At 41.0% G+C, this 13,012-nt stretch overlaps 1 protein-coding gene across 2 annotated transcripts in view; it reads right to left on the reverse strand.

The window, feature by feature from the left end:
- Window positions 1-544: 544 nt before the first annotated feature.
- TRIM66 (tripartite motif containing 66) overlaps window positions 545-13,012 on the reverse strand; it is a 76,998-nt gene continuing 64,530 nt past the window's right edge. For both annotated transcript variants that reach the window (XM_075065151.1, XM_032796808.2), the window contains 8 exons: window positions 10,935-10,995; window positions 9,351-9,525; window positions 8,145-8,449; window positions 6,282-6,414; window positions 4,867-4,941; window positions 2,598-2,750; window positions 1,712-1,930; window positions 545-1,404 (listed from right to left, as the gene is read on the reverse strand). In XM_075065151.1, the coding sequence (XP_074921252.1) occupies window positions 1,345-1,404; window positions 1,712-1,930; window positions 2,598-2,750; window positions 4,867-4,941; window positions 6,282-6,414; window positions 8,145-8,449; window positions 9,351-9,525; window positions 10,935-10,995 (1,181 nt within the window). In that variant the 3' untranslated portion in view covers window positions 545-1,344. The remainder of the gene's footprint in view (window positions 1,405-1,711; window positions 1,931-2,597; window positions 2,751-4,866; window positions 4,942-6,281; window positions 6,415-8,144; window positions 8,450-9,350; window positions 9,526-10,934; window positions 10,996-13,012) is intronic.

Raw genomic sequence — 13,012 nt, forward strand, 5'->3', positions numbered from 1 at the left:
TATAGCATTTGAGTCTTGTTATTCCATAAATAAATTCTTTGTTTAGAGTGTTCTCTAAAATCACATACATGGTGACCAGACAACAGCCATTAGAAACTGTGCTGAAAATATCTTCTTTATTTTCAGGAAACAGATTATAGCTCAATGAAATCAACTAGGTGTGGGATTTGCAACAGATCTCTCCCTGGGCCAGATAATGGCCCTTTCTTCCACAGCTGGGCAAGAGCACAAGGAGGAGGAAGACACCCCCCCCACACCCAATGTTCTGGCCAACGTAAAGTCTGGTTCCTAGTTCTCCTCTAGGGAGGCAACCTGTGACCTCTGGACTCCAGGTCACCATTCAGAGCCTGCTCAGCACAATTACACCTTGGTCAGGGAAATTGGAAACTACAATCTGGTCCTCAGAGTTGTTCTGCCAATGGTTTGGGCAATCTGAGAAAATGAAGAATTAGTGATAATTTCATTTCTCCTGTGAGCTCTGTGTGTACACTGGCTAATACCATTTTAAGGCATTGTTGTTAACCAGAAGTAACCAAACAGGAAATCAGCAAGATATCACTTTATTTTATAGGCACTTCTATAACCATATAATTGCTTTGTCATTAACATGGCAAACTCCACTGCACACTTTAAAGGACAAAAACAGGATTTGGTTTTGCTGCCTTTGATACTCAAGGGATCCCCGATGCTATACAAAGCATTGAGTTAGATACAAGTGCAGTGACTCTTTGCAAACTGAGCATCCACTGTGCATTCAGAAATAGTTCACAACAGCATGTACTGTTTTGTGATTTCATGAGAATATGCCACTTCAAAAGAAACAACTAACCAGATAATTACATCCTGCAGGCCTGACTCAGTCAGAGTTCCCAAAGAAATTGCTGAATAAGACTGCAGGATTTGGTCTTTGGTGACTAGCCTCCATATTTAACATACATCATGGTCAACATTTGCATTGCAGATGCAAGATTACATGGTTAGCTGTGCTCTATAAAATGAAGGATTGTATTAAATAGATTATGAAATTGTACAGAAGTATTATAGATTATTAGCATCCTACTTTTATGATTAATCATTATATGTCACCATAACATTAGTACTTCAGTGTAAATGCTGCAAACATACAAGCGATTAGATAGGCAGAGTGCTGGGTAGATTAAAAATGCTCAGATCTCTTAATCATCTCCCCAAGTCTTTGAGTGAGGCTGGTGGTCAGCAGATGACAAATGTTTTAGTTTAACAACCCAAATGTTTTCTTGGTTTTCCTCCCACACACCTTAACTCTGTCAGTTACTTTGCTAGGTGTTTGGTTCCTCATAGCAAATCCAGTAGCACTCCGGCAGGTCACACCTGAGGCAGGCTGTTAGCTGGCTGAAACATCGTTCTTTTAGTTTTTTCACTTTCCTGCATACAAAGGAAACAAACAGTCAATAGCTAGAGGGTTTAATCTTTTAAAAAATTCTCTACACCATTTTCTACTAGAAGATAACCAGGTAGTTTGAGAGATTTCACTCATGCACATTTATACCACTGACACTTTATTCCACTGAGAGCATATTGCTATACATTTGTAGCACTGACTGCATTTATGGGATAGAAGCTTGACAGCTGATTCCCACAAACAGTTGTCAAAACTTCACATCAACACTTGTAAACAGAATTAGCAGTGTGGCCACTTAGCAATCAAATGCCTTTGCTTTTGCATTCTTACAGCATGGCGCCGCCTCCTTTTAGGCTGAATGCACTCCTGTCCATAGGATGGCCATGGGAACCCTTTGGGGGCCATTTGGCTATTCTCCCTCTCCACTTCTTCAGAATCAGAGTCTTCTTGTTGCATCAAAGGAAAATGCTTGTCTGGATAAATGTCCTTCAGCTTGCCCTCAAAGAACATTTCCAGGCATCTTCCAGCCTCTGCAACCTCTGAATCTGGCTGTAAGAGAAGAAATAATAATCCGGTATCATTGTATGCCCATAACTCGCCAAGGCTAAAATAGCAGGTCTGCCTAGCCTCCTGTCTGAAACAAGAGTGTCCTGTATTTGGAACTTGTCTCCTACATCTCCAGTAGCTTCCTCTGCTCTTCCCACAGTCTGCCAAGTTCCTCTGCACTTACACCATACATTTAATCCAGGTGCTGCTATTAAGCAGCATTTTCTGCACCCATTAGAAAATGGATCTGCTATTGGCTATAGTAACTGAGAGCATCCTCCTCCAGTGCTTTGGAATCTGTTAGCTCTCCTCCTGCAAACCTTAATTCTCCCAGTTACTTTGCCGGATGTTTGGATCCTTATAGCAAATCCAGTAGCACTTCAGTAGCTCACATCTCAGGACGTCCATTAGCTGGCTGACACATCATTCTTTTAGTTTTTATATCCATATAGCTCTACTCCCCAAACACATATTTCTGGCATTAACTAATCTATAGAATTTCTAAGAGTTAAGGAGTCTCATTATCCACTCAGTTAGACCAGTTTATTCCAGTGTAACTCCAATGGAATCAGTAATTACACCAGTGTAATAAAGTGGTCGATAAGACCCACAATTTCTGTTTCACAGATTGATGGTGGTGGGTGCTGGTTTCTGCATAGCAGATACTTACATAATTGAACTTTGCACAGTTCCAGAACATGAGACGCACATCAGCTACCAGCTCCTCTGGTACAGAATAGTGTGATTTGTCCTTCTTTTGGAGTTTTTTCCGCATGATTGACAGGTCCATGGGCCTTTTGATGATCTGGTAATAATGACGAGCCTGTATAAAAAGAGATTGTTAGGCATAACCGTTGTCAAAATGGGAACCCAGTTAATTAATACTACTGCTCTGGCTATAGTGCCTTCCATCTAAGATCTCAAACATCCCTCTGAGGTAAATAAGTATTATTATTTCCATTCTACAAATAAGGAAAGTGAGTTACAGGACAACAGGAGTGATTCACCCATAGTTACACAGGAAATCTGAGGAAAAATCCAACTCCTAACTTAAAAATAACCCTCCTCATTCCTTAGTTAACAAATATGAGGCTGGATTAAAGACCTATATGCTTGCAAGATTGATCTTCAAACCACTGCATTGTGGTGACTGTTCTTCTGCGATTTCCAGTCTCTGGAGTTCCACCCCATTACAGCATGATGCTCCTGTTGTCATTTAACCCTTATGGATACAGTAATATGTGTAACACTGACAACAAAATAACGCCTCCCCCCAGTCAGCCTTAACAATAATATTCTGAGATGATGTCACCTTGCAGTTTAGAAAAACATCTGGCACTGGCCACTGTTGGATACAGAATCCTGCGCTAGATGGTCTGACACAGCATGGCCATTCTTATGTTCTTAACAAATGTATCTAATAAACTAATCAGGACCCTTCAATGGGAACAAATTGCAGGTTAAACCGTAATGGACTGACATTTTTACACTACTTTTAAACCAAAGCACCATTGTCAGGGCTCAGCCTGTAGTGACTATAAAGTGTGTCACCACAGAATTTTTCTGATGCCAACCTCAGCTTCTTGGGTGGGCACCAGATATTAGGATCTCTCTCATTTAATCTCCCCAAAAAGCAACTTGCTTGATGGTAATTCGTTCCACAAGTGCTTGGTGATTTGCTTTGAGTTGCAATTTTTTTCTTATATTATATTACTATACGGGTCATTCATTCTGCTTTTCTCTAATTTTCTCCTCCAAATTGCTTCATGCTGCGGTCCAGTATCATGATATTTACCGTTGTGTTCTCCTCAACATACACAGTAAATACTGGAGAGACAGTATGGTGCCTGGATCAACGAACAATGGTCTTAAGAGACTGACACTAGAGAATGGCATCACCTTTATCATGCATCCAGTTACTCCAAAGTCCAGGTCACTCTTAGGTAGGCTCGCCAGAATTCAATTTTTATATTTTTATAATTTTGGCAATTATCAATGTTTATTTTTAAGCATTGATTTTTATCAATTTCAGTTTTTATAGTTGTATAAAATTATGGGTTTTAAGCATTTTTTCTATTTCAATCTTCAAATTTTCACAGTTTTGGGAAATTAAGGGTTGGGTGGGTCAGACAGACAGACAATTTAATGACAGTAGACATAGAGATTCAAAAAGTTACAGTTTTATGATCATTAAAACACCAACTGTAAACATCATATGTCAAGCAGCATTTTTCTTACTTTGCCTACCTGTAAATTGTTGTTATAGATGGAAATATTTTTTGTTGGTTTGTGTTTGTAAGGTGCAATTGATGTTTACTGACATTTACCAGTAAAAATGTAATCCTTCCAAACCTACTCTTATGGCAGCATAATATACTGCCACTGCACCACTGGGCTATCTTGCATTTTCTACATAACCAGTAAATGGATTAGAGTTTGTGGGGGCCCTGCACCAGAGCAAGTGGGCCCCCCACTTTCTGCCAGGTGGAGCAGGGCAAGCCCTCACACACCATCCTCCCTCCCACGCAAGAGTGCCCATGGGCGGGTGGAGCAGGATGGGGCGCCAGGGCACCCATTTTTCCAGGGCCCCTGGATACAGGCTCCATTGACCCAGTGGCTAATCTGCCACTGCCAGTAAATCTATAGTCCTAACTTAATGTGACACCTCCCACCAACCTGGCATTTTGTAAACATCTTACACTAAACACCCAAACGTGCTATTACAAAATTTGCTGGCATGTTGTATAGGTCATCAGTGTTTCGGTTTCTGATCTGGTACCTTAGTGGCACTGCACAAGAGGGAACACCTAACAGTAGGTGACTCCACTGTTTAGTTGGAATGTCAGTGTTTATCCTTTGAGAAGACAAGAAGAGAGTTGTGAGCAGAGGTCGATTATTCTTTGGATTGTCTCCTAGTTCTCTGTGTATGTAGCACTTACCAGTGGACTGACAGGCTCATGGAATGGAAGGCTCAGGCTACTGCAGAACAGGGCAAGCACCAACTTTTCACATTTCTGTAAAACCCAAAATTAGAATCAATGCTGAGACTATTGGGAGTTGCTGCAGAGCCATGCACTTCTGAATACTGAAAGGTATGCTTCCTAACCCTGTGTATAATTAGCCTCATTTCATAACCAAGTACTTCAATACCACACACCATGCTGATGATAACACTACTTTTCTTCTTTAAGATCCATATTATTTTGGATGTTTCTTTCTAAATAAATATTTTATTGTATTATTAGACTGACTCTTGGGAAATCCCCACACACACACTTTTTGCACTCACTCCTTCCATACTCTCACTTCTTTCAGTCACTGACTAAAAGAACAGCAGCAACAGTAAAAAACTATTTAGTTGAGAACATTTCACTATCAGAGGCACCTGCTGTGATCCACATGGAGGTATCATATGTACAGAACATGGGATAATAAGGGCCAAATTTTCAAGAGGCCCCTGAAAATGTGGCCTCCCTTTTAGCTTTTCTTTTTGCAAGTGCACAAATGGCTACATCTGTGAATGAAGACTAGCACTTACGCACACAATTGTTTTGTGTGCACACATGGGTATACTTACTCATCTCACATGTATATTTTCAAAAGCCCTTTGAAAATTTGGCTGTGGGTGTCTGCTAAATGACATTAATTTATTGACTCTGTTTCTTTAAGAATACAGAATCTTAAACACATTAAATCATTTGATACTTCTTAGAATTTTGCAAACAATAAACTCTTTGCTGCTTCCTATTCTGTCTAATCCCCTTTACAAATCTTTTCCCAATGCATCCACACATAGCTACAATTAAAAGAAATCTTTTATTTAGAAAGTTTGCCACCAAGGACCAATTAACAGTAGGCAATCAGCAGAAATCTCTGGCAGTAGTTGGCCAAATGTTCCACGTTAATATAAATGAATATATAATGGTGAAAGATAGTTAGTAGTACAATATAAAAAAAGCACACAGTTACATGGTAACTTAAGAAACATTTATATTATCATTCTTTCCTTTTCTCAGTTGGTGCCAGGAACTTTGTTTAAGAACTGCCAGTGAGCCATTACATTTCAACTCTGTTCAGTAACCAGCCAAAGGAAATCTTTGTAGCCAATTCCTTTTCCCTACAGAAACTTCACTGCTCAACTCCAAAAGATCTGAACAATTCCAGATATCACTGAGATGCACAAGCTCCATCTTGTATTTGTGATGCTTGGTTCATGGTGCAAGCTGCTGAGTAGACTGAAGTTTACTGCACAGACTTTCAGAATAGAGTTATATTTCATAGGGGATTTAATAGCTGAGGAGACTGGCAATGGGGAATTCTGTGTCTATATTTATTGGTATATATTTGTACCCACCTTCTGGTCAAGGTCATCAAGGCCATGCAGTGCTCTATCCCCTTTGTTACAACGGCTGTGGCGTGTGTTTTCACAGTCGTACTCTACCTCGGGCTTCAACAGGTTACGGCAGAGTGTACAGACCCATTCTCCCCTGCAAGATAGCAAAATGTCATGTCCTGAATTGAAAGGACAAATGATACCTAATGGAAAGCTTTGGCGAAAACGGTATTTAGAAACAATTCTGGTCTTTTATAATACATCTTCTCTACTGATATCTATTATTTGCATTAAAATAGGCCCCAATCAGTCCCTTCCCCAAAGGTTTACCATCTAATTTAACACAAGATGCTTGCTACATCCACTGTGGCAACAGGATGGAGCAGAGGGAGGGAGGAGGAGGGAAATTGTAATAAGTGCATGTGTGAGCATACCCTATTGAGTGCACAGCTAGATGATTTCCAGCATAGTTTTTTTAAAAAAAATATAGGGAAAACAAATCAATGCAATAAATATCAGAGGTCCCTGGGACCATTGTCAGTATTTCACTCTCTTTGATCCTTACTGATCAGAACCTTTCCATTGATTTTAGGGGGGACTGGTTCAAGCCCTTATAGATTACAGAATCAGTTATTCAAAATATAGAAAGGACTTATACAAAGAGATACTTGTCAAGCCACAGTAAATCCTCAATAATAGCTGAAAAAGAAGTGGTTCAAAACATCAATGGGCAAAGAATTCAAAGTTATCTCCATGTGTGTTTGCTGGGATAAATGGCCCCAAATGATTGAAAGGGACTCTGCATGGATGTAAAGGGTCCTTACTGGCAGATCCTTTAGCAGGAGCCCCATTGGTCTCAACAGAACCCTGACAGATGCGACTTTTGTAGAATCAGGCCTAAATATCTACCATTAAAAAAAGTTACAATGACAGGCAAACAGCATTGCCATGCCTCCTTCCCCTGAAAAAGAACTAGCTACATTTAGGGACTAAATGGTTCCAACAGGGATGAATCTGAAGTTGGCCCACCATGTTTATCTTATAGGGAAAGTTTGCTTTATACAATGTTTTGAAACTACGTTTTAACAATTTAGCTATTTCTAGCAACAACAACAAAATGAAATCTTGCAGGCTTGGGAGGAGAAAGGATTGTCCATACCCGTTACATGAGTACCCCACCTTTCAAGGGACTTCTGTCATTTTAGAGGCAAATTTACCTGCACTCCGCACAAATGTGGTGTCTCTGACTCTTCCTTTTGTAAATGACCTACATCTGAAATTCAGAATCATGGAACTGAGATTTACAGATGTTGGCAGGTTGAGAGATATGAGAAGGACCCCGGGGCTACTACAGAAGCACTGGTTCTCTGCACAAAAGCCCCAGCCTTCCACAAATCTCTTAACAGTCATAGGTCTGAAGTTGAGGTCATCCACATACTGTATTTAGACGGCCTTGCAGCCTGCCTTCTTTGTGTGAGGGGGGGACAATCTCCCCCTAATGAAACCAGGAGGAAACTCTACAAAATGAAACTCACTGAGTTTCCTGGTCCTTGCACTGTTTTTTACCCTGACAGAGGGTAATCTGAACTTTACCACAGATTTTATACAAAATCTAGGGATTTAGTTGTCTCCAACACACTGCATTCATGTTTATAAAATTCAAGTCAGCCTCTCCTTTATAGTGCTGGCTGGAGGAGATCATAGATATTGTTCGTAATTCATCTGACTCCTGGTATAAGAGAATGGGAAAATTTTCCTGCCTTTTGTAAAATGACCAAGAAAGGCAATACAGAGCGAGAATGTGATAGAGCCCTTGTAACACTGACATATATGTCCTTCAGGCAGAATCAGAGACAGAATAAGGGAAGTGTTATATGTACTCACACTGGAAAGCTGAGCAGAGCTGGAACATGGCATGAGAGATGGAACACTTTGGGGCAGTGATCACAACACAACAGTTCTCCTCCATTTAGACAAACGGCACAGAAATCCTCATTCTCAATTGGATTGGCTTCCTGAGCGAGCAGAGATTTTTTCATGCTGGGGATGCCATTCCCATTGCTAAGCTTGTGATCAACAGGAGGGATATCTACAAAAGCAGATGGTGCCTGTCCGGCTGAGCGGCTGATGGGGAACTTCCTATCTTCGTATGTGGGAATTGGTCCTTCAGGTGGATTATCTTGATTGACCTTGGAAGAAAGAAATCCAGAATAACAGAATCATCTTTTTCACATCTGATTCCCTAACTGTAACAGAGGCCTGTCTGAAGTGGACTCTGCTAGATACAGCATTGGACTGGGACTCCAGTCTCTGCCACTGGCCTCAATTTCCCTATCTGTAAAACAGGGATAATGATACTGACCTCCATCATAAAGTCCTTGGAAATCTAAAGATGAAAAGGACTATGTAAGAGCTGGATATGATTAATTATTTATTATTATTATTATTAAAAGTCTGTCACAGAAACCAGTTCCAGCTTAGATGTCAACTCTATATTGTTTTTCGTGACAACTAAATTCCATGCAGTATCCCTGGTGGAATGCAAGTTTTAAAGGAAATCCACTTTTGTGTCAAAAAGGGACTAGGTCTTTTGCTCTCATCTACATCAATGCCAAACGTACACTGATTTTAATGGGAACAAGTTCAGGCTCAAAGCTATGTTGAGGAGGCAGAAGGTTCCTTTTTAAATACTATTAAATTGAACTTCAGTTCTAAAGCATAGGTCTGGCAGGTCTTAGATTTGTTTTTAAGCAGTTCGCCCTGTATGATGGATGGATCAAAGCGGCCATTACAGCACCAATATACAACCACTGCTTTGGTGTCAAAGCCCATCGGAAGTATTCTTGAAAGGGAAGTAACAAGGTAGTGGGGGATACTCTAAGAACACAGCTAACCAGTGCTGCAGTAGTTATTAATCTTGGGGTTTTATACTGCTACCCATCACCAAAGTATCTAGAGTATCTTAGAATAGTAAAATCCATCAGTAGAGCAGTTCCAAGTATCACAAGAAGCCTAGCAAAGTCAGTGGGGGAAGAGAGAGAGAGCAAGCAAGCAAGCAAGCAACCAACCAACCATGCAAACCCAACTCACTTTTATAGCCATACTTGAAGACTGGGTACCACATTCAATTATCAGAAGGAAAGTCTCATCTTGGTCATCTTTCTGGGGCTGCAGTTTGAACACTGGAAGCTCCCCAGATTCTGATGCACATATTTTCAGCCGTTCCAATCGCACATAGGGGATCTTCAGCTCTTTAGTACAAGCTCTGAAATTATGATCAAATTCATTAGCATTGTACAGAGTCCTCTTCTCTTAATTTAAGCATCTTTTCCGTATTACTCTGTTTGTTTTTTTCTTTCAGGCAAAGCATTAAAGCACATGCCTAAGGTGAAGCCAGTGGAATTTATGCACACACTGCTGTGCTTTGCTAAGGAGGAACAGGACACCTCACCATTTTGAATTTAATCATGTGCTTAGCTACTTTGCTGAATTGGGGGCCTAAATCTCTGCCTATAATGTCTGCCCTCCTACCTTTGTGCTTCAACTGCCCAAAGCCAGTGAGGGCAGACACTCTTCAGAGTGTGACTGGCTTCAAGAAATATCACACTAGCCACATCATTTCAAAGTGAAAATATTTGGAAAACAATATTTGAAAGCAAAATTATGCAAAAATGGCAAGATTAGTTAGAGTCCTGCACTCCTTGTTCTGTTGTATCTTTCTGGACTATACAGGACTTTTCATATATAATTTGGATTATGTGGCGTTTTAGTAGTTCCAGTGGTATAGTCTATAAATAGTGACATGTTCATGATCATAAAGCGTGTCACAGAAGATGTACGAATCCAACATTGCTTTGAAAATGTAGTTTTCCAATTTATGAAAACGCTTTTTAAAATGTAAATCTGTCTGCCCTGAGCTGGGCTGAGACCTCCAACTCATTTCATACAGGTGAATAAAGTGCTATAAAATGGTAAGGACCTTTAGCTGTAAAATGCGTATGCATATTTTTTATAAGAAACCGGAGCAGAATAATGTTGTATTTAAGGAGAATTAACTGATACTTGATTATAAACGAGACAGCTAAAATAAAAATGAACTTCAACAAGGGTCTGGAAGTGTCTTTGTTTTTCTGCCAAGGTGGTAACGTACCTTCACTTGCACGTGATCTTATTTAATCACCCACTCCTCCCTGACCCCATACACTGCTAGATCCCTATTATACACTGCTAGTATCGCTGTGTTAAGTGTACATTCCACTGAAATTAGGAACACAAGAGGGGTTGGTAGATGTACTTGTTTTGTTCATCAGTGATATGCAGGCCCAGATTCTCACCCATATCAGAGCTCTATGCAACATAGCTGCAGAGGTGGAGGGGGTGATGTGTGCAATAGGAGACACCTTTGTGCTCCCTCAAGTCCCAGTATGGCTGGGGCCCATTTCACACCTTTTAAAAATACCAGTGCAATTTCAAAAAGCCCTTGCAAATACCTTGAAGCAACTGGAATATATGGCATTAGCCATGGTGGTTACTTTATGTCTTCTGGAATTATTAGTTACAAGGCAACCTGTTTTCTTTTAAAACAGCCTGCCAACAACACTAAGCTGGATACACTCGGACTATGTGCATCAAATTTCATGGCCAATACTTCTATGCAGAAAGTGATTCTATTACCTGATGTTCTGATTACTTTTTACATCCATCTCAATATTTTCCTTTTCATAATTACTGGACTCTGGAACAGAAAAGAAAATTAAGAAAATATCTATAATATCAGAGTCAGATTAGGGTAGAGAGGCACTTTAATATTCACATAATGTGACATCATATTTGCAATCTGGAGTAACTTCATATCTGTCTAAGGTAATTACCTGCCCCCCATCACTCACAGTATCTGAGCACCTCACTAAACATTACCGTCTTTGTCCTCACAACACCTCTGTGCGGTAGAGAAACACTATTATCCCCATTTATAGATAGGAAACTGAGGCACTGAGTTAGGCACCTAAATACCTTTGAGGATCTGGGCCTAAATGACTTGCCCAAGATCACACAGGATATTTGTGGTGGAGCAGGAATTGAATACAACTCTCCCACAGCCCATCCTTCCTCACACACGCAAGCACCATTTTTCTCCTCCCCATGTGGCACCGTGCGTGTAATCCTCATTACAGAATTTAACTACATAGGATTAATTTGGGAACAGGGGGCTCTATTCTACTGTCATTGACTGAAATGGGAACAGGATTGGATCCATTATGAACACTACCATTTTCCTCCTTAAATAGGACAATGTTAAAGAGAAAATAATCGGAAGCCACAGTTTTAGGGAGTAGGGTGACCAGACAGCAAGTGTGAAAAAATCGGGACAGGGTGTGAGGAGGTAATTGGTGCCTATATAAGAAAAGCCCCAAATATCGGGACTGTCCCTATAAAATTGGGACATCTGGTCATGCTATTAAGGAGTCAACACAGAAGTGCAAGGTAAATGTTGCCGGAGCACTGCATTGGATCAGATTGTGAGAGGCCCTTTTGTGGCCACCAAGGGGCGAGTGTAACAGAACGTACCTGTGTCCACACACTACATGCTGTTGTAATAATCTTTGTACAAACTATGCTTTGTGAGGTATCATCTGAAAACTCAATTTGCTGATCAATAATATCATGGCAAAATGTATGTTAGGGGCATTATATGCAGGGGTGAAAGTAAGTTAAAGGACTTACCACTACACTGAAGTCCTGAGTGGGGGGCGAGGTCTCAACCAGAAGAGGCAGGTCCTTTAAAGCCCCAGGCCCTTTAAATCAAGATTTAAAGGGCCCAGGGCTCCAGCTGTGGTAGCAGTGGCTGGGAGCCCCAAGTCCTTTAAATCACCCCTGGAGCTATGAGCTGCAGAGGTGGCTGGGACCCCCCGGGGTTCTGTCAGCAATTTAAAGGGCCTGGGGCTCCCAGCTGCTGCTACTGCAGTGGAGTCCCGGGCCCTTTAAATTGCTGACAGAGCCCCAGGGGGTCCCAGCTGCCACTGTGATCCCAGGCTTGGGGCTCTGATGGAGATTTAAAGGGCCCGGGGCAGGGAGGAGGCATGCTCAAGGCTCTGATCTCTGTATCAGCCTGCAGACTGGGGCCAGAGCACCAAGGGCAGCAGTGGCACTTAAATTGTAGCTGCCTGACACACAGTCTCTCCAGTGCTCCTTCTGGAGTGCTGAGATCCTCACTGCCTGTACAGTGTGTTGTGGCATAACTGCCAGCACCTGGTTCAATACAGTAAGACGAATGAGTTCTCTTGTTTCACTGTGGTGGAGCCCTCTTTGTATCAATTATAATCTGAGTATAACTACACTGCTCTGATAGTAATATTAATTTAGCCATTATAGAGAAAAACAGCCAAATATGGGTATAAGTCACAGAATAATGGTTTGATCCTGCAATCCCTTTCTTGCGTGAACAGTCCCATTGACTTTAACATTTGCAGCACTGAGCCCTTACAGTGTTGGCAATTTGCCTGTGAACGCAGTTAGGCAAAATCTTGTTCTCCATTAAGAATAGAGACATAGTCCTTGGCCGAAGGGAATGTTATGCAGTAAAATGAGCCAAGAAAAAAAGCCACACTGTGCAATATGCTAACTTACCCAATATTTGCTATGCTACTTAAAGTGTAGCACTTAGCAGTAGTCACCTTACATTTTGGAAGTAATTTTAAAAAAAGGGAGAATTTGGACTGTTCAAATCAGTTCTTCACTAGTGATCCCTGTAA

This window comes from Chelonoidis abingdonii, chromosome 4 (assembly GCF_003597395.2).
Source record: "Chelonoidis abingdonii isolate Lonesome George chromosome 4, CheloAbing_2.0, whole genome shotgun sequence".
Classification (NCBI taxonomy): domain Eukaryota; kingdom Metazoa; phylum Chordata; order Testudines; family Testudinidae; genus Chelonoidis; species Chelonoidis abingdonii.